The sequence below is a fragment of the Martes martes genome (genome assembly GCF_963455335.1).
Source record: "Martes martes genome assembly, chromosome: 8".
Lineage (NCBI taxonomy): Eukaryota > Metazoa > Chordata > Mammalia > Carnivora > Mustelidae > Martes > Martes martes.
This window is the reverse complement of record NC_137895.1, coordinates 73,576,441-73,598,950: the sequence shown is the minus strand read 5'-3', so window position 1 is coordinate 73,598,950 and position 22,510 is coordinate 73,576,441. Positions and strand designations below refer to the sequence as shown.

Sequence of the window (22,510 nt, the reverse complement as noted above, 5' to 3'; positions counted from 1 at the left end):
TAAGCCTCCGCCTTTGGCTCAGGTCATGATCCCAGGGCTCTGGGGATCAAGCCGCACATCGGGCTCTCTGCTCAGCGGGAAGACTGCTTCTCCCTCTCCCGCTCCCCCTGCTTGTATTCCCTCTCTCGCTATTTCTCTCTCTGTCAAATAAATAAAATCTTTAAAAATAAATAAATAAAGTCCCACTCCCCCCCGCCAAAATTTAAAAAATAAAGTCCCATTCTCCTATAATTTTCCCACCTTTTTCGATATTCTCCCAACCAGGTTTTCAAAACCTGTATAATATCGGTATGTAATGTTATGCCTATGAGAACATATTACTTTAAATGGGGTAGTTCTATAACCTGCTTTTATTTTTAATGTAGCAATCATGGATAATATTCCATATCAATAAGACTAATTTCTGCGTTTAAAAGTTAAGTAGTATTCTACTGTTTGTAAAGCTAAACACTGGACATTTAAGTGGTTTTTGCTATTAAAAACGCTGCAGTGCACATACTTTATACATATAACCTTACTCACATAGTACCTTATCAGTTTTTTGCATTAAATGAAATGGCTGTGATTAAAGAGCACAGAGATTTTAAGTATTCACATACTGTCAGACTGCACACAAGATGGCAGGAACCAAGCTATACTTCTCATGCAATTTGCTGCACCCCCAACAACACTGGGAATTATCACTTTTCTTAACCTTTGCTACTTTGATAGATGAACAATGACAACTCATTTAAATTTACATTCCTTTATTACTAAAGTCAAGGATCATTTTGTTTAAAGGCCTTCTGTATTTTTCAGTGATTGTTCAAATGCTGGCATTTTATGTTTCTTATTAGTTTTATAAAACTGTGTATCCATGTGTTTCATTTTTTGTTTTGAATATTTCCCCTTTTTACTTTGAAAATTTCAAAGCCACAAGAGTTTTGAGAATATTAACAGTGGATGTTCATATCTTAACAAATATGCACCAATTAATTTTTGACATGAGCTTTATGTCTGTTATGTCTATTACACACACCCACTTCTTTTTCTTCTGTTCTCTTTGAGAATTAACTATATATATATAATATATGTATATATTATATATATATCTCATGACACTTCATTCCTAAATATTGTAGCATATCTATCTCTAAGAACATTCACAAGGGCATTCTTCTATATAATCATATCCAATGATGACACTCAGGAAACTTAATATAGATACAATACTAAAGGACAGCAAATTAACAAATAATACATAAAAGCCTAATCTATACATCTTAAGTGTTTATAATTTTAATTTTATATGCAATATTTTCTGTACGGAGTATTTTTTCTGTGCTATACTTCTTCTTAGGCAAAACTAATACAACTTTTACTTTCATATTTTCTACAAGAGCAAAAATCCTAAATTCATCTATTGTATCAGAAAGAATCTACAGAAAGCAGATGGCCCACTCAAGTTAGTTAATTTAAGGAAAATTTATTTACAAGCAGACACTTTACAAAGCTGAGGATAAGGCTCACAGAAATTACAAGGGATGGTACAATAACCCAGGCAAGTTCTCACCACTTATACAGGCCCTGAAGAAAAGACTAGGACTTTGAGAAGAGGGAGTGCCAACCCAAGGCATCTTACGGAGAATGAGCTACAGGAATATTTAAATATTTTAATCTCCTCTTTTCTCCAATTCCTGCCAGGGCTCCTCATTTCCAAATCCTATCAGATGCCAGAGGACATAGGGGCTCACTCATGTTGTCCAGAAAAGTCCCCTCTGATAAAGAAAAGGAATGTTGAGTGGAATGGTCAAATTGAAGATTATGCCAAGTTTTAGTGTCTCGGTTTATGCATCTCATTAAGAAAAATGGGATGGGGCTCCTGGGTGGCGCAGTGGTTAAGCCTCTTCCTTCGGCTCAGGTCATGGTCTCAGGATCCCGGGATAGAGCCCTGCATCCGGGGCTCTGCTCAGCGGGGAGCCTGCTTCCCCCTCTCTCTCTGCCTACTTGTGATCTCTCTTGTGTCGAATAAATAAATAAACCCTTAAAAAAAAAAAAAAAGAAAAATGGGATGATTTCTATCATTTCTTTTCTAAAAAAATTTAAATATGGAAATTTCCTGTTCTTTATGCGTTTGATAAAACCTGTCCATAAAAAAAAAAGAAATGATCTAACACCCTGAATTTTCAAATTTACAAGCATACTGCTTATAATATTCTCAGAAACTGTTCATTTTCCTTACTTCTAATATTTTGTCTTTATGTTGTTTCTTCTGACCAAATTTTCCAGTTGATTGTTAAACTGATTTACTGGTCAAATCTTTTACTGATTTCATTTTGTAGTTATTTTTCTAATACTGTTAATTTCTACTTCTTCCCTCCTCTGAAAAAGAGGGGTTATCTTTTCCTCTTTTTAAAAACTCCTAGAGTTAAACATTTAGCTTATTTCTCTATCTCAGCTACCAACACCTGCCCTACCCACCCATACACAAATATACATTTCTCAAAATAAGTTGTCTCTTTTCCTCTATACCAAGAATCATAGTTCTTAAGGACAAAGTTCATGACAGAAGTAGAATAATACACAATTACTCATTTGCTTTTATTTCACATTGCAGAGTCTCCAAATACTACCAATGGTACCACCAATAAGATAACTGAAAATAACTTTTTAAATGTTTTGTATTTAATCCCTCCATTCTCTTTCCCACCTCTCTGTAGACCATACTCTCCCCTTTTTTAGCCATCCTTTGATTCTGCAAGTGTCACGATAACATCAGTCCTTATATTAATGCCTCTCTAGTCATTTTGATTCTCTGAAGCTTGTTCTCAGTAGGTTCCTCGGGAGGGCTACTGGAAGCAATATTCTTTAAATTCTAACACATATGTAACTCTCTGGGACTTTTATACCTGAAAATCAGCTTGATTATATATAAAATCTTGGGTTCATACACTCTTGAATATATTAGATATAAAATTTCCACAATAAATTGTGTCTTCTCTCATAAGTCTTCTCATAAATGTTTTCTCTCATGAACGGTTACTTTTGAAAGGTATGACAAAAATCTGATTTTCCTTCTAAGAGACTTTGTGAATTCTTGCCTACATGTCTGAGGGCTTTTTATTTTTCCTTTAAAGTCCAATAATTTACTAGACTATGTTATATCTCAAGGTTGGTCTTTCCATGTCAGTGTTCTCAGGTATGTGTTGTGCTTTTTCAAAACGGAATTCCAAATCTGTTTTTAATTGTTAAATTTTTAGTATCTGTTCCCTTACTAGCTTTATTGGCCGAGGGGGGGGGCACTCCCATTATACATATGTTAGATCTTCTCTGCCTGTTTTCAATATGTTAGCTTCTGTCAAATTCGTTTTACAACTATTTCTTACCCTTATTTTTAATGTTTTTCCTTTTCATCTTTCTCTCTCAAGGTACTGTCCATAATGTTTATTTGCTCTTGTACTCCTTCTATTCCCTTCATTTTTTAAATAAATATTCTTTCATTTCTAATATTTTACTAAGTTCTATCACCTAGTTTTTATTTTTTCCTTACGCATTTTTTTTTTTTGTAATACCTTGTTGGGATTATGTCTTGTCTTGCCTTTTGTCTTAATATCTAATTGTTTCATCTGCTTTGTGGATATGTCTTTCTGGTGTGCTTTCTTGTCTACAGGGCTGCTATTCTGAGTCTCATTTTTCTTTAAAAACTTTGTGAGACTTGACAACAATCATTTTCTAAACTTCAGAAAAAAGCTTGGCCTAGAATTGCTATTTTAACTTCACACTCGTAAAACTCCCTCATCTATACACAATGTGTTCAAAAATATAGTTCTTTGTTTTCTGATATCTTATCTCTCCACCACTTTTATCAGGATCTTCTCTTTCATTTGCTGTATTCTTCAGGCGATGCTCAGTTATATTCTCATTTCTTTTGCACTTTTGAGAATTGGTCATGGAAAGAAGCTTTGGTTGGTTAGTTTTCAAAGTTTCACAACGATTCTCTAGTCCCTTAAGACTTGACCACAGACCTCTCTCACACACCCACTATCTGTGTGTACAAAACCCCACCCAGTTTCAGCTGGCATTCTTAAAATGGCCATCCAAGATTTCCAGTGATTTTTGTCTATTTTTTGACTCCCAGATTCATCTGATGTTCCACTGCTTCCCTCTTCTTCTTCCATGTTCCACTGATCCCCCGCTTCTTTGTACATAGATAGTAATACACAAGACTTGGAGCTGTTTGTGGTTCATCCCCAACTTACTGGTATTGGAGGATTTACAAAGAAACATGGCAAACTCATTTTCTTGTAAATGTTGTAGGGGTACCTGGGTGGCACAGTTGCATGAGTGTCCAACTCTCGCTTTCAGCTCTGGTCATGATCTCAGACTCTTGGGATTAAGCCCCACATGTATAATGCTTAATATTATACATTTTTTTTACATTATTCAGTCATGAAAAGAAATAAAGTACTGACACATGCTATAACATGGATGAACCTCAAGAACATTATGCTAAGTGAAAGAAGTAATCAGAAAAATATTTGATCCTGTTTATATGAAATGTCCAGAACAGGCAAGAAAGTAGAGTAAGTGGCTACCAAGCACTGGGGATGGAGGGAAATGGGGAGGGACCTCTAATGGATACAAGGTTTCTTTTTAGAATGATGAAATACCTAAAACTAGATTATGGTGATGGTTGCACAACTCTATAGGCATGCTAAAAACCACTGATTATACAGTTCAAGTGGGTGAACTTTATGGTATATAAACAACATCTCAATAAAGCTGTGAAAAAAAACAAAATAAAGGAGAAAAATTTCCAAATGAATTACAAAGTTTAAAAAGTACTAGAGAATATTAAAGTATACCTTCCTGACTCCCTAACACATAAAATGTAAAAACTAGAGAAAAAAATTGATAATTCATCTAGAGTAAAATTGAAATTTCTTTTACTCATACAAAAAAAATTAAAAGGAAAATATTTGTGATTCCTATAACTGACAAAGAACTAGTAAGCAAAATGCAAAAGCAACTTCTACAAATCAGTAAGAAAAAAGATGAATAAGCTAATAGAAAATAAGAGCTGAGATAGGAGCAGAAATTCACAAAAACAGAACCACAAAAGGACAAGAGAAAAGTTAAGATGCTCAAACTTGTTAATCATCAGGGAGATATAATAAAACCACAATTAAATACTATAAATTTAAAAAGCGACAATAAACAAGAGTCCCATCCAAGATAGCAATTTAAGATGCTGAACTCACCTCCTCCACAGACACACCAAATCTACACCTAATTATACAGCACTTCTGCCTGAATAGCTTCTACACCACAAAACAGAGAGGCCACATAGAAAATGGCAAGAGAGACGAAGAAACCAGACACCATAAGGAAAGGAACCTCTACCCCCAACACTGTGAACTGCAGTACGGAGGAATAGTATGAAGGGGCACAGAGGAAAAACAAACAAACAAACAAACAAACAAAAAAACTGTGGTTTAAAAAAGCAATTAGTAGGGGCACCTGGGTGGCTTTGTCAGTTAGGCAACTGCATTTGGCTTGGGTCATGATCCCAGGATCCTGGAGTCGAGACCCACAGAGGGCTCCCTGCTCATTGGGGTACCTGATTCTCCCTTTCCTCCTTGCTCATTCTCTATCTCTTGCTATCTCTCTCTCTCAAATAAAAATGGGTAAAATCATTAAAAAGAAAATTCTCAGTAAACTAGGAATAGAAAGAAATTTCCTTAACTTAATAAAAAATATCTACAATAAAGTCACAGCTAACACTATATCTAGTGGTAAGAAATTTAAAAATTAATTAATTAAGAAATAATATTAAAGCAATTAGTATATAAAAGATCCAGCCATACAACCACCAAATAGTGGGGGAACTGCTGGGACTCTCTCCAGATTGGAGGAGCTGGCAAGTGCCACAGTTTACATTCACTTTCACCTTGATAGTGCATTTGGGAACAGAGTTCCAGGTGCCAGAGCCAACCTACCACCTCAGAGAGTACTGGGTCTCTAGCCCACATCAGCCATAGCCATCCCATCAAGACAGCACCAGTGTGACACACACCAAAACACCCTTGGTCAGCACTCACTACAGCTCCAGCTGTCATGTCAAGGTGACACAGGCACCAAGTACCCCAGAACACCACAGGCCCACATCACTTGCAAGGGCACACCCCTGGCACAGAGTACTCCAGGACTACCTGGCTCACACCTGCCTGGATCTAGCCACTCTACCAAGGGACCTCCTGCATGGAGCACCCCAGGAACCCCTGGCCCATGCTGCCTCAGGTCCAGCCACCTCACCAAGGAGTCCCTGAACAGAGCACTCCAGATCCCCTGGCTTGCACCGCATCTTACCTGCAGTCACCCTAACAGGGCACCCCCTGCACAGGGTGCTCCAGGATACCCTGGCCCACCAAGCCTTGGCTCTAGCCACCCTGCCAGGGCACCCCCTGCACTAAGTACCCCCAGACATACCAGCTTGTATCCACTTTAGCTTCGGCAATCTGGCCACGGCGCCCTGTGTGGAGAACCCAAGGACCAGCTCATATCCACTTCAGCTTTAGCTGCCCTACCAGGGTGCCCTCTGTAGGGAAAGACCTGGGACCCCCAACCTTGCACCCACTTCATCTTCAACTGTGCTGCCAGAGTACCCTCCGAGTGGAAGGCCCCTGGATCACCAGGCCCATGCCCAATTCCTTGCTGGTCATTCCACCAGGGAGGCCCCAGCACAGAGTGCCCCAGGGTTCCACTCCAGACACTGCTCCAGTCAGCCAAAGTCACCAAGCACACACAGTCTACACAGGGTATGATTATACCCAAGACCACACCTTCAAGTTTAGGAGAAGTAGCTGTCCCACCCAATTCATGGAAACAAATAATGCAAGTCAAGCATTATATATGCTCCAAACAAAACAGAACAGAACCTCAGAAAAAAACAACTAAATGAAAACAGAGATAAGCAATATGCCTGATAAAGGTTTAAAATAACAATCATAGGGGCACCTGGGTGGCTCAGTTGTTAAGCAACTGCCTTCAGCTTGGGTCATGATCCGAGGGTCTTGGGATAGAGCCCCATATCAGGCTTCCTGCTCAGAGGGGAGCCTGTTTTTCTCTCTCCCACTCCCCATACTTGTGTTCCCTAACTCTCTCTGTCAAATAAGAAATAATATTAATAATTAATAAAATAATAAAATCTTTAAAAGTAAAATAAAATAAAATAATGATCATAAAGACGTTCACCAGACTGCAGAGAAGAGTGGGAGAACTCAGTGAAAACTTCAATAAAGAGGTAGTAAATGCTAAAAAGATGTAATCAAATTTGAAGAACATATTAACTAAAATGGAAAATACACTAGAGAGAATCAACAGCACATAAGAGGATACAAAAGGCTGGATTAGCAGTTTGGATGGAAAACAGGGTAATGGAAAGCACCCAAGCTGAAGAACAAAAAGAAAAAAAGAATTTTTCAAGGTAGGAATTAGGCTAAGGGATCTCTTGGACAACATCAAGGGAATTAACATTCACATTACAGGAGTCCCAGAAGAGAAGAGGGAAAAGGGCAGAAAACAATATGAAGAAATAACAGCTAAAAACTTTCCTGACCAAGGGAAGGAAACAGACATCCAAGTTCAGGAAGCACAAAGAGCTGCAAACAAGATGAACCCAAGAGGCCCACACCAAGATAACATAACATAAATAGCAAAAGTTAGATAAAGAGAGAATTTAAAAAGCAGGAGAGGAAAAAAGTTACGTAAAAGGAAAACCTCACAAGGCTATCAGCTGATTTTTCAGGAGAAACTTTGCAGCCAGAAGAGAGTGGCATGATATATTCAAAGGGCTAAAAGGAAAAAAAAAACCTACAACCAAAAATACTATATCCGGCAAGGTTATCATTCAGAACTGGAGAGAGAAAAAAACAGTTTCTCAAACAAAAATTAAAGAAGTTCACTGCCACCGAACCAGCCTTACAAAAAGTGAAAAGTGACTTCTATAAGTGGGGGGGAGAAAAGCCATAATTAGAAATAAGAAAATTATGAAGAAAAAAAGATGTAAAATATAACAACATATACAAAAAGCATGGAGGAGGAAGTAAAAAAGTTTTTTTTTAATGTGTTCAAATTTAGGGGCGCCTGGGTGGCTCAGCGGGTTAAAGTCTCTGCCTTCGGCTCAGGTCATGATCCCAGGGTCCTGGGATCGAGCCCCGCATCGGGCTCTCTGCTCAGCAGGGAGCCTGCTTCCTCCTCTCTCTCTGCCTGCCTCTCTGCCTACTTGTGATTTCTGTCAAATAAAAAAAAATAAAAAATAAAATAAAATAAAATCTTTAATGTGTTCAAATTTAAATGACCACCAACTTAATACAGACTGCTATATACTTACGACCCTACATATGAATCTCATGGTAACTACAAACCTAAAAATAAAGAAAAAGAAAATGAAGCATAACACTACAGAAAGTCATCAATAAAAAGGAAGAGAGAAAGAGAAAAGGAACAGAGAAGAACTACAAAAACAAAAAAAAACTATTAACAAAATGGCAAAAAATACACACCTATCAATAATTATCTTAAATGTAAATAGACTAAATGCTCCACCAACCAAAAGACACAGGGCAGTGAAATGGATTAAGAAACAAAAAAGACTCGTTTATACAATGCCTACAAGAAACTCACTTCAAACCTAAAGATACATTAAAAACTGAGTTAAAGTATGGAATACAACAGGGGTGCCTGGGTGGCTCAGTGAGTTAAAGACTCTCTGCCTTCGGCTCCAGTCATGATCCCAGGATGCTGGGATCGAGCCCCGCATCAGGCTCTCTGCTCAGCAGGGAGCCTGCTTCCCCCTCTCTCTCTGCCTGCCTCTCTCCTAACTTTTTATTTATACATCTGACAGAGGTCAGATGAATAAATAAAATCTTGAAAAAAAAAAGTATGGAATACAACATGCCATGCAAACAGAAATGAAAAAAAAAATGCTGGAGTAGCAATACAGACAAAATGGAAACAAAGACTCTAACAAGAGACAAAGAAGGGCATTACATAATGATAAACAGGTGAATCCCACAGGAGTATACAACAATTTTAAGTATGTACACACCCAAACTTGGAGCACCTAAATACATAAAGCAAAGACACAAAAGGAAACATTAATAGTAATACAATAATACAAAATTATTATTTTGTATTTTTACCATTACAAAATTAATAATACAATAATAGCAAAGGACTTTAAGACCCCACTTATATCAATGGACAGATCATTGAGGCAGAAATTCAATAAAGGAACAGTGTCTTTGTTCAGGGGCTTGAACTCATAACTCTGAGATCAAGAACGTGAGCCAGCTGAGATCAAGACCTGAGCTGAGATCAAGAGTCAGACACTTAAACAACTGAGCCACCCAGGCACCCCAAAGAACAGTGTCTTTGAATGACATGTTAGACCAGATGGACTTAAATATATACAGAACATTTCAACCAAAAACAGAATACACAACCTTTTTGTTGATATCACGTGTTAGGCTATAAAAACAAGTCTCAATAAAGTTAAGAAGACTGAAATCATAAGCATCTTTTCTGACTACAAAAGTATAAAACTAAAAATGAATTACAAAAAAAAAAACAAAAACAAACCAAGAACTGGTAAAAACCACAAACAAGTGGAAGCTTAACAACATAGTAATAACCACCCAACTGGTCAATGAAGAAATCAAATAGGAAATCAAAACATACATGGAGACAAATGAGAGCATAAACATAATAATCCAAATCTTTAATGCCCCAAAATACAATTCTTAAAGGAAAATTTACAGTGATACATACCTCACCAAGAAATAAAAAAAATCTCAAATAATCTTACACCTAAAATAACTAGAACAAGAACAAAGCCCAGAGTGAACAGAAGAAAGGAAATAATAAAGAGCAGAAAACAAATAAATGAAATAGACTGATAAAACAATACCCCCCAAAAAAATCAATAAACCAAGAGCTAGTTCTCTGAAAATAAAACAAAATTGATAAGCTTTTAGCCAGAATCATCAAGAAAAAAAGAGGACAAAAATAAAATCAGAAATGAAAGAGAACAACCAACACCACAGAAATATAAGAATTGTGAGAATAATATCAAAAAAGAAAAAAATTAATATGCCAGCAAATTGACAACCTAGAAGAAATGGATAAATTCCTAGAGACATACAATCCTCTAAAACTAAATCAGGAAGAACAGAAAATCTGAACTAATCAATTACTCATAACAAAATTGAGCTGGTAAAAAAACAAAACCAAAAACTCCTAACAAATAAAAGCCCAAGACTAGATGGCTTCACAGGCGAATTCTACTAAACATGTAAAGAGTTAATACCTATTCTTCTCAAACTATTCAAAAAATAGAAAAGGAAGGAAAACTTCTAACTTCATTCTCTGAGGCCGGCATTACCCTGATATCAAAACCAGATAAAACACTACAAAAAAAAAAAAAAAAAAAAACTATAGGCCAGTATCTTTGATGAACATAGATGTAAAAATCTCCAATATTACCCAATTGGATCCAACAATACATTAAAAAAGTCATTCACGGGACACCTGGTTGATTCAATAGGTTAAGCATCTGCCTTCAGTTCAGGTCATGACCCCAAGGTCCTGGGATCCAGTCCAACATCAGGCTCCTCGCTCAATGAGAAGCTTGCTTCTCCTTCTGTCGCTCTCCCTGCTTGTGCTCTCTCTGACAAATAAGTAAAATCCTGAAAAAAAGTCATTCACTACAGTCAAGTGGTATTTATTCCTGAGATGCAAGGGTGGTTCAATATCCACATATCAATTAATGTGCTACAACACATCAACAAAACAAAGGGTGAGAACCACATGATCATTTTAACAGGTGCAGAAAGAGCATTTAACAAAGTAAAAAAATCTATTCACCAGGGCACTTGGGTGGATCCGTTGGTTAAGCGACCAACTCTTGGTTTCGGCTCAGGTCATGATTTCAAGGTTGTGAGATCCAGGCTCAGTGGGGAGTCTACCTGAGATTCTCTCTCTCCCTCTCCTTTCTGCCCTGCTGCTCCCCTGTCTCATACTCTCTAAAATAAATAAAACCTTTAAAAAAAAAAATCCATTCAACTAAGTAGATTTAGAGGACACATACCTCAACACAATAAAGGCCATATGTGAAAAACCCAAAGCTAACATCATCCTCAGTGGGGAAAAACTGAACTTTTCTCCTAAGATCAGGAACAAGATAAGAATATCCACTCTCCCCACTTTTATTCAACATAATACTCAAGTCCTAGCCACAGTAATCAGACAAGAAAAGAAATAAAAGGCATTCAAATTGGTAAGGAAAAAGTAAAACTTTCATTATTGGCAAATTACATGATACTCTGTATAGAAAACCCTAAAGACTCCCCCCAAAAACTACTAGACCTGATAAATGAATACAGGAAAGTTGCAGAATACAAAGTCAATATACAGATATCTGTTGCATTTCTATACACTAATAATGAAACAGCAGAAAGAAATGAAGAAAGCAGTCCCATTTACAATTGTACCCAAAATAGTAAAATACCAAAGAATAAACATAACCAAGGAGGTGAGAGACCTGTATTCTGAAAACTATAAAATACTGATGAAAGAAAATAAAGATGACACAAACCAAAGAGAAAAATATTCCATGGTCATGGACTGGGAGAACAAATATTGTTAAAATGTCCATACTACCCAAAGCAATCTACAGATTTAACGCAAATCCGTATCAAAATACTTTTCACAGAACTAGAACAAATAATCCTAAAAGTTGTATGGAACCACAAAAGACCGCAAATAGCCAAAGTAATGTGGAAAAAGAAGAACAAAACTGGAGATTATCACAATCCCAGATTTGAAGATACACTACAAAGCTACATTAATCCAAACAGTATAGTACTGCCACAAAAACAGACACATAGATCAATGGAACAGAATAGAGAGCCTTGGTCAATTAATCTTTGACAAAGAAGGTAAGAATATGCAATGGGAAAAAAGACAATCTCTTCAACAAATAGTGCCAGGAAAACTGGACAGCTACATGCAAAAGAATGAAACTGGACCACTTTCTTACACCATACACAAAAGTAAACTCAAAACGGATTAAAGACCTAAATGTGAGACCTGAAACCACAGAAATCCTAGAAGAGAGCACAAGCAGTAATTTCTTTGACATGTGTCAGAAGAACATTTTTCTAGACATGTCTCCAAAGGCAAGGGAAACAAAAATAAACTACTGGGAATATATCAAAATTAAAGTCTGCAGAGCAAATCAAACAACTGACAAAACTAAAAGCTGATCTACTGAATAGGAGATGATAGTTGCAAAAGACATATCCAATAAAGGGTTAGTATCCAAAATATAAAAGAACTTACACATCTCAACACCAAAAAAAAAAAAAAAATCCAATTAAAAATGGGCAAAAGACCTGAACAGACATTTCTCCAAAGAAGATATAGTAATGACCAACAGACACACGAAAAGATGCTCAACATCACCACTCATTAGGGAAATGCCAATCAAAACCACAATGACATATCACCTCACTCCTGTCAGAATAGCTAAAATTAATAGCACAAGGAACAACTAGTGTTGACAAGAATGTGGAGAAAAAGGAACCCTTGTGCACTGTTGATGGAAATGCAAATTGGTGCAGACACTTTGGAAAATAGTATGGAGGGTCCTCAAAAAATTGAAAATGGAATCACCATATGATCCAGTAATTCCACTACTGGGTTCTTACCTGAAAAATACAAAAATTCTAATTTGAAAAGACATATGCACCCTTTCAGCTTTTGCAGCATTATTTACAATAGCCAAATTATGGAAGCAGCCCCAATTTCCACTGATTGATAAATGGATAAAGGTGTGGTGTGTATAGACAGGATAGATGGACAGAAAGATGGAGAGATAAATACACACACACACATACACACACACTATGGAATATTACTCAGCCATAAAAATGAAATCATGCCATTTATAATGAAATGGATTGATCTACAAAGTATAATGCTAAATGAAATAAGTCAGAGAAAGACAACTACCACACGATGTTACTCATATGTAAACTCTTAACTATAGAGAACTGATGGTTACCAGACTGGGGTGGGGTGGGGGTGTGAAATAAGTGAGGGGGTTTAAGAGCACTGAATAATGTACAGAATTGTGGAATCAATACATTGTACACCTGAAACTAATATAACACTGTATGTTAAGTGAACTGGATTTAAAATAAAGTAAAACACATTAATAAAATAAAAAAAACACATTAGACCAAATGGACTTAAGAGATATACAGAGAACATGCCATCCAAAACTAACAGAATACGCATTATCCTCAAGCACACATGGAACACTCTCCAGCATAGATCATATACCAGGCCACAAAACAAATCTTAGTAAGTTTAAGAATACTGAAATGAGGGCCGCCTGGGTGACTCAGTTGGTTAAGCGGCTGCCTTCGGCTCAGGTCATTTCCAGGGACCTGGGATCGAGCCCCGCATCGGGCTCCCTGCTCAGCAGAGAACCTGTTTCTCTTTCTCCCTCTGCCCGCTGCTCTGCTTACTTGTGCTCTCTCTCTTTCAAATAAATAAATAAAATCTTAAAAAAAAAAAAAAAGAATACTGAAATGATATCAAAAATCTTTTCCAACCACAATGGTATGAAACCAGGAATCAATCACAAGACTGAAAAATCTGTAAATATGTGGAGATTAGACAACATGCCATTGAACAACCAACGGATGAAAAAAGAAAAAAAAAAAAAAAGCTTGAAACCAATGAAGATAAAACATACCAAAACTTATAGGATGTAGCACAACCAGTTCTAACAGAGAATCTAATAGTGATAAATGCCTATATTAACAAACAAGAAAGATCTCAAATAAACCACCTAATTTCACAACTCAAGGAACTAGAAAAGAAAGACTAAATGAAGCCCAAAATCAGTAGGAAAGGAATGAAATAGATCAAAGATCAAACCAGATATAAATGAAATAGAGACTAAAAAGAAAACAAAACAAAACAAAATCAATGAAACCAAGAGCTGTTGTTTTGAAATGATAAAAAATACACAGACCTTTAGCTAGGCTTACCAAAAACAAAAACGAAGACTTGAAATCAGAAATAAAAGAGGAGATGTTGCTATTATCACAGAATACAAAAGATCTTAAAAGACTACTCTAATATACATATGCATGTGCAATACTATTCAGCCATAAAAAAGAAAAATTCTTCTATTTGCAACAAAACAGATGGACCTTGACAGCATTACACTAACTGAAATAAGTCAGAGAAAGACAAATACCACATGATCTTACTGACATGTGGAATCTAAACAAAAGCAAAAAAGAAGTCACAGATTCAGAGAACAGATTACTGGCTGTCAGAAGCTGGGAGTAGGTGAAATGGATGAAGGTGTCAAAGATACAAACTCCCAATAAAGTAAGTCCTAGAAATACAATGCACAGTATAGTTGACTATAGATAATAATACTGTATTTCTATGTGAAAGTTGCCAGGACAGTAAATTTTAAGTTTTCATAAGGAAAAAAATGCAACTGTGTGTGGTGATGAATATTAACTAGACTTACTGTGGTGATCATTTCACTATACATGTACATCAAATCATTATGTTGCACTCACGAAACTAATAAAATGCTATATGTCAATTACATCTCAATTACAAAAAAATTATGTCAACAGATACACATACAGACCAAACAAAACATGTTTTTAAGTTTTCATTTTTACCTATTACAAATAATGTTGGCTTTCCTCAACAACTGGCTGGAACAGTGTTTGTTTTCCCCAGTGATTTAAATACCCAATATTCACACTCTTTCCAGGAAGGTGAGTGGCTACAGAAATTCCAGTATGGCAAGTCACAGGCAGCTTGCTCTGAAAATAGGGCTCACTTGGCACTGCAATGCTTCTGCTTTTTTCATCCCCACACATTCCCCCAAATTGATTCACTATCTATATATTTCCAGATTAGAGATTTGTGTCCCCGGTCTTAGTACCATCTTTTAGTTTCTTCCAAATTGTACTGTATTAAAATTTATAGTGCTTTGGATTTATATTTTGAGATTGACCCTTTCACTGAAAAGGCTTTATCATATTTTTAGCTTTTTCTCTCTGATAAAAAGCTATCAGATCCAACATCATTTGGAAATAGGTAGTAAATATTCACTCATGACACACTACCCCAAGCTGATTCAGTTTTTAACTAAGTTTTTATTTTTCACTGTATAAGACAGGCCTCTTAATTCTTTGATATTAATATAACAGGTAAAAATACATTTTTCTTATTTTTTTTAACTTTTTATCTGTAGTGAAAGCAGCCAGACATAAACCGATCACATATTTTACAATTCCATTTCTATGAACTATCCAGAATAGGTAAGTCCACAAAGATGGAAAGAAGACTGGTGGTTGCCAGGACTGGAGAGGACAATGAAAAACAGGAAGTCATTGCTTAACAGGTATGGAGTTTTCTTTTTGGGTGACAAAAATGTTCTGGACCTAGAAAGAGGTGGTGATTGCACAAGACCATGGATGTACTGAATGCCAATGAACTGTATCTCTGAATGGCAAGTTTTAGGTTATACAAATTTCACCTCATTTTTAAGTTAAAAAAAAAAAAAAGGAAGCAGCACATGAGCTATATAAAGAAACTAGGAAAAAAATAAAAATATAAGTTCACCTAATAATATTCACAAGAAATCAATATATGAATGAAAACTATGAACAATATCTAGCACAAAATTACTAAATGTAATGAAATCATCACCTCTATGAACACAAAACAAATGAAGGTATATCCAGCAGGAAAGGGCAAGACTTCAGGAACTAAAATGTAGACAGCAGTGTGGGAGAGGGGGATGTGTGTGCTTTTTTTAAAATAAAGAATTCTAGAATAATTTAGCACTTTTTTAAAAGATCTTATTTATTTATGAGAGACAGAAACATGAGTGGGGGGGGGCAGAGGGAGAAGCAGCCCCCCCCTGAGCTGAGGGGCTCCAACCCAGGATCCTGGGTTGACCTGAACCAAAGGCAGATACTTAACTGACTGAGCCACCCAGGTGTCCCAATTTAGCACTTTTTTAAAAAGACAATAACAGTTGGGGAGGATGTGCAGAAACTGAAACCCTCATACACTGATGGAGGAAATGTAAAATGGAACAGCCACAATAAAAAAACAATGTGGAAGTTCCTCAAATTTAAACAAGAGTTATTAACAAACAACCCAGCAATTCTACTCCTAAGTATATACCCAAAAGAACTGAAAACATGTCCTCAGGACAACTTGTAAACAATGTTCACAGCATTATTCATCATAGCCAAAAAGTGGAAAAAAACCAATATTCATCAATAATGAATGGATAATCAAACTGTGGCATATCTACACAATGGAATTCTAGCCATAAAAAGTAATGACGTTAAATACATGGATGAACCTAAAAAACCCGTTAAGCAAAAGAAGCCAGACAAAAATGGCCACATTTTGTATGATTGTTTATACTGAAATGTCCAGAACAGGGGCACCTGGATGGCTTAGTCGTTAAGCGTCTGCCTTCGGCTCAGGTCATGATCCTAGAGTCCTGGGATAGAGACCCACAGCGGGCTTCCTGCTCAGCGGAAAGCCTGCTTCTCCCTCCTACTCCCCAGCTTGTGTTCCCTCTCTCACAGTGTCTCTCTCTGTCAAATAATAAATAAAATCGTAAAAAAAAAAATATATATATATATCCAAAACAGGCAGATCCATAGAGACAGAAAATAGATTAGTGGTTACCAGGGGATGGGCCGGGAGGGTGAAATGGGGAATGACTGCTAATGGGTACAGATTCTTTCCTGCATAATAAAAATGTTTAAAGAAAAAAAAAAAAAAACTCTGGAATTAGATAGAGGTGATGGTGGCATAACCTGGTGAGTATACTAAAACTGAATTTTACACGGGTGAATTTTATGTTATATGAATTATCTTTCCATTTTCAAAATGTTAAATTAAAAAGAAAGAAATGGTTGGTCTGCAAACTGGTCATTTAAAACCCAAGATTCCTTTTTGAATTACTAAAGGTGGAATGCTGAGATCACTGAAATAAAAGGTAAAGTGAAAATTTCCTTACTAGCAACTCTGAGCCAGCATCTCAGGTAAATGTCATGGGTACTGGGATTCCTATACTGGGTGGTGGTTTGGATTACATACTTGGGAGGGCTCACCCTTCTAATTCTCAACTTAAAAAATAGTGATCAAATTTCCCAAGTTTAAGTCTTATCTCCTCCACCTACAAAGTACACCATGGTCCAAAAGTGTCAACCTTTTCTCTCCCCTCTTCAGTGCTTTCCACACAGATGCTCTCAACTAGGGAAAAAAGAAAACTACTTAGCTAAATCGTAAAAGCTGTGAATGATCTACAGCTATAAACATGTTTCTCTCTCAACACCTCCAACAATCTAGGCTTGAAATATTACTTGGGCAATTTTAAAAATCAAAATTTAAGACATTAGCAAGAATGCCACCAAGATGAACATGCTACCAGATGGTAGTAGGACCTTGGGCTCAGCTTCCCTGTCTCTTCCTGTCTAGTGCATTTTAAAGTTAAAGACACACTAAAATTCTTTTTAATTAGGATCTATGAACCATCTGCATCAGAATCACCTGTGGTGCCCAGCCCAACTTAGACTTAAAAAATCAAAATCCCGGGGGGAGGGGGGACAGGAGAGGGTGGTGGGGATATGGACATTGGGGAGGGTATGTGCTATGATGAGTGCTGTGAAATGTGTAAACCTGGCGATTCACAGACCTGTACCCCTGGGGATAAAAATACATTATATGTTTATTAAAATAAATAAATTAATTTAAAAAAATCAAAATCTCTGGGGATGGAATCCAGGAACTTATTTTCAAAGTAATCCTTACATACACTAAGTTTGCAAATCACAGTTCTAAAAAGTTCAATAAAATGGGACCAACAGCCATTTAAGATATAGGTAATGTGTAAGATAGTGACTATACCTGTGTTATGAAGACATCTTCACTACTACTGAGAAGTTTACCTGTCAGAACACCTATTATATCTGGAATTCACTTATTATACAATATTTATTATACAATTATTGTATAATAAATGAATTCCAGACATAATATGAATGTAATGCATGTGCTGTATAAATGTACAAAACATTAAATGGCTTGGATGACAAAGTAGTGATATACTCATATTCAAGTAAAAAAGATTTTCATCATACTGAGGAAAATATGGGAAAAACGACAGTGTTTGTAATCTTATTTCTTCTGTACCCGAATAATAAAGGATTGAATTTCAGCTAATAAAGACATAAACAGAGATAAACTTCATTAAATCAAGTTTTGAAACACTTAATTTCCCCGGGTGCCTGGCTGGCTCAGTCAGTAGAGCATGTGACTCTTGATCTCAGGGTTTTAAGTTCAAATCTCATGTACAGTATATGTAAAACAACAACGACACCTAATTTCCCCTCTGAGTAACTTCAAACATCAACAAACAAACACAGCATATACCTATCACCACTAGGATGGTTTTTGCTAGCACACATTAACGACTTTCCTAACAGTGAGATCTCAACTTTTCCACTCTGACCTTCCTAATTCTGCCAACAGGTTTACTCACGGAAATAAACTCAATTTTGTGTAAGAAAAATCCTTCTTGATTTTAAACTATTTATGCTGATACACAATAGCCCTGATTCTTTTACTGCTTCAAGCTTAAAAAAGCATGGAGAATCTCTTAAAAGTATATGGAAAGTTCTGGTCCACAGACAGGAAACATTTCCAAATTACTACCAAAGAAGATTTATTTCACCTCCTTTAATTCTATTTTCAAAAACAGATCCGTTTTGATGATATAAGTTCCAGTGTTTTAAAATATTATCTAGTTACAGTGACCGATAGCCATTCATTCAAAGTATTTATAGCGCACTCACTACATACCCCAGACAGTTCCAGAGCTAGGAACAAGAACACAGCAGTGAACAAAACATGCTAAACAAAAATACTGCTCACAATATTATATTGATGATTTAGTGTCCGATCACTACAAATATGGAGTTACAAGTACTACAATATATGTAGGCAGGAAAGACCAGAATCTGTACCAATCCTACAGCAGACCAAGCAAATATGTTTCTGAAATAATTTCTATTACCATATTTAAATGCAAGAAAGTGCAGGATGTCTACGGTTTCCAAGGTCTCCAGTGTTTGAATATACTCTATAGTATTCTCTCTCATAATTATACTCTACACTAAAATATTGTAACAAGATGTAGCAATAGAAAATAAGTAAACCAAGTAAAATAGAAAAGATTAAGAAATGAAAACATTTAAAATCAATACACCAAGTAATCTCTAAAATGCGTTCCTCTGAACTGTAATAAAAGTCCTACGAGTTTTTTCAAACCAAGAAAAGCAGCAGGCAGAGAAAATGAAACTTGTACTTCTGCCACTTTAGAATTAATTTATTTCTTCAACATTTCTGCATTAAAAAAATAAGCAATAATAAAAAATAAAAATTAAAAAATCATAAAAAATTAAGCTATCTATGAGACCCAAAATGCATAGACCGGAGAACCTTGATGCCCAATTTAGATGAAAGAAAATAACCACAGCCAACTCAGAAAAACTGGTTATTCCTTCCTCAAACCCACGTACAGGTGGTTTCGGGGTGGGTTGATTTTTTGCGTTTTGTGTTTGTTTTGTTGCTTTTTGTTTTTTGAAACTGCTTCGGCGTTCCCGAAACCTGAACGGATTGCACTGCAGGAAAACACTCTGGTGCCACACAGCTGCGGCCTTCTCAGTCCCGACCCGCGGTTCCAAAACTGACTCCGCAGCCCCTGAGCAAGGAGGGGAATAAAAAAAAACCTTGTCGCCCTAAAACCAACCGAGGAAGGGCTGGCTGGCCCACCACAAGCCCACTGTGGCCCCGCGTGCTCCGCGCGTCCCCCAGGTGCCCTTGCAAGCAGCTGCCCGCAGGGCAAGCCGCGCCCGGTCCCCGCGGACTCCAGTTCAGCCCGCCGGCCGGTCCCTCCCCTAGCCCGCCCCTGGGACCCGCCGGGCCCGCTGCGCCGGCTCCGCCCCTCGCCTCCCGACCGGGCCCGGATTCCCAGGCCCGAAGCAACGCAGCCCGAGGCGGGAAGGCGCGGCAGAGCCCGGGGAGCCCCGGCACCCCCAGCAGCGCCCTCTCCCTACAGGCCGCAAAGGCCAGCTGGGAGCGGGCGCTGCCGCAGACCCCCACCAGGCCCCCGCCCCGGACTCTGGCCTGGGCGGACGCCGCCCTCGTCTCTTACCTGCGTTCCCACCACAACGATCTGAGGCAACTGGATGATGTCGGCGCCCACCGTGTTGAAGACATCCTGGAGCTTGTTGATAACAGGAATTAGCGCCTCCATGACTCCGAAAACACGGGACCCTCGCCCACCGGGCCGCGGCAATGAATGGGGCCGGGGCCCAGAGTCCGCCTCCTTCCTCCTCTCCTCCGCCCTCTCCTCGGGAGCCGGCACCCATTGGACCCCGCCCGCCCGCTACCTGCCCCCTCCCGGCAGGCCACGCGCTAAGAGGAAGGTGGAGAGAAACAAAGTCTGCCGGGAGTTGTAGTCCTGGGTCGGAGGAACACCGAGGCCTACGACTTCCAGAAGGCTGAGCGGCGCCGGGCGGGCGGAGAGCTGAGAGCTCTGACAAGGTTCACCGGCACCTGTCAAAAGACCAGGGAGCGAGGCCCCGAGAGCAGGAGGGAAGAGATACATTTATGTGTCTCTTATGTATTAGGGCCCTAACGGGTGCGAAAATGCCGGATATGAATGTGTGTTAAGTACAGCGGCATATCTTGATTATCCAAGATGTCATTTCCTTATGAGGTCGCTTGCTTAACGAGGGAGGGCTGAAGAATCTTAAAAGGATAGCTGATGTCTCAGGCTCCCCAATCAAATGCACAGGATCTGTAGAGTGATACTACAGAAGGCGTGGGGTGCTATTTTGCAAAAACACAACACCAGCCCCTGTTAGAACACGCGGGTTCGCCAAGATTTTTGTAAAAACGTGTTTAAAAACAAAGTTTTAAGAAAATCTTATGTCAAGAGTTTTGGAGGGGGGAGGAGGCTGAGCCCTTGTTCTCTATATTCTGTATAAAACTTCACTTGCTGTGGCCTGATTCCTGGCAAAGCGGAGATCTGGTAACTGCCCTACTTGCTTTTTTCTAAGTGGGCCCACTGAACTATTCCTGTTTTTCTTTTTTAGACAGATCCTACCTCTCCTCTACTCCAAACCTCCAAATGTTTCTTATTTCGAAGTAAAAAAAGGTGACACTTAAGCAAAGATCTAAAGTAGGTGAGGAGAGGCGTGTCTGACTGGCTCATACGGTTAAGCGTCTGTCTAGGGCTAAGATCAGGATCCCAGGATCCTGGGATGCAGACCCAAGTGGGGTTCCCTGCTCAGTGGGAAGTCTGCTTCTCCCTCTCCCTCTGTCCCCTCCCTAGATCCTGCGCACTCTTGCTTTTTCACTATCTCTCAAATAAATAAGTTTAAAAATCTTCTAAAAAAATTTTTAAAAGGGCACCTGGATGGCTCAGTTAGTTAAGCGCCTGCCTTCAGCTCACATCAATTTCCTGGAGTCCCAGGATCAAACTCCGCATCAGGCTCCCTGCTCAGCAGGGAGTCTGCTTCTCCCTCTGACCCTCCCCTCTCTCATGCTCTCTCTTTCTCTCTCTCTCTCTCATTCTCTCTCTGTCAAATAAATAAAATCTTTTTTTAAGATTTTATTTATTTGACAGAGATCACAAGTAGGCAGAGAGGCAGGCAGAGAGAGGGGGAAGCAGGCTCCCCACTGAGCAGAGAGCCCAATGCAGGGCTCCATCCCAGGACCCTGAGATCATGACCTGAGCTTAAGGCAGAGGCTTTAACCCACTGAGCCACCCAGGTGCCCCAATAAATAAAATCTTTTAAAAAATTTTTTTAAATTAAAGTAGGTGAGGAGAAAGCCCCTTTCCCTTATTTTATTTTTCTCCATAGTATTTATGTCCACATGCTACATATTGAACTTGTTTACTCTTTCCTCTTGCTAGATTATTAGCTCCTAGAAGCCAGGGATTTTTTACTTTAATTTACTGATGCACCCCTAGCCTCTAGAAAGTGACAAACAAGATAGGTACAATCTCAGTCCCATCTGAGTTTACAGTGTAACAGGATGACACCATTATAAATGGGTGGCATGTTATGACTGGGTATCATAGAACATGTAATGGGAACACTTTTTCTACTCTGAGGGGAAAGAGTGAAAATTTAAGCAAGACTTTCTAGACATCACCAGACTTAATCTCCAGGAGGGTAAGGACCACCTGCAATAGGGGAAGTTGTGCATTGCACAAATACCACGGGTACTGTTCACCTGCACAGCCCCACATTGTAGCCCTGAGGAACATGGCGGATGTTCAGCAGGACACACACTAAGTACAGAATGTTTTGGGACCAAT

The 22,510-nt window shown here is 38.3% G+C and overlaps 1 protein-coding gene across 8 annotated transcripts in view; it reads right to left on the bottom strand.

Annotated features, from left to right (window-relative positions):
• Positions 1–20,582, bottom strand: part of DNM1L (dynamin 1 like) — a 53,586-nt gene extending 33,004 nt beyond the window's left edge. For 3 of the 8 annotated variants that reach the window (XM_080811444.1, XM_080811445.1, XM_080811448.1), the window contains exon 1: positions 20,333–20,522. In XM_080811444.1, the coding sequence (XP_080667570.1) occupies positions 20,333–20,434 (102 nt within the window). In that variant the 5' untranslated portion in view covers positions 20,435–20,522. Of the gene's footprint in view, positions 1–20,332 lie in introns of all 8 variants that reach the window. The other 5 variants (XM_080811446.1, XM_080811450.1, XM_080811451.1 and 2 more) reach the window with 4 other exon arrangements.
• Positions 20,583–22,510: the final 1,928 nt, after the last annotated feature.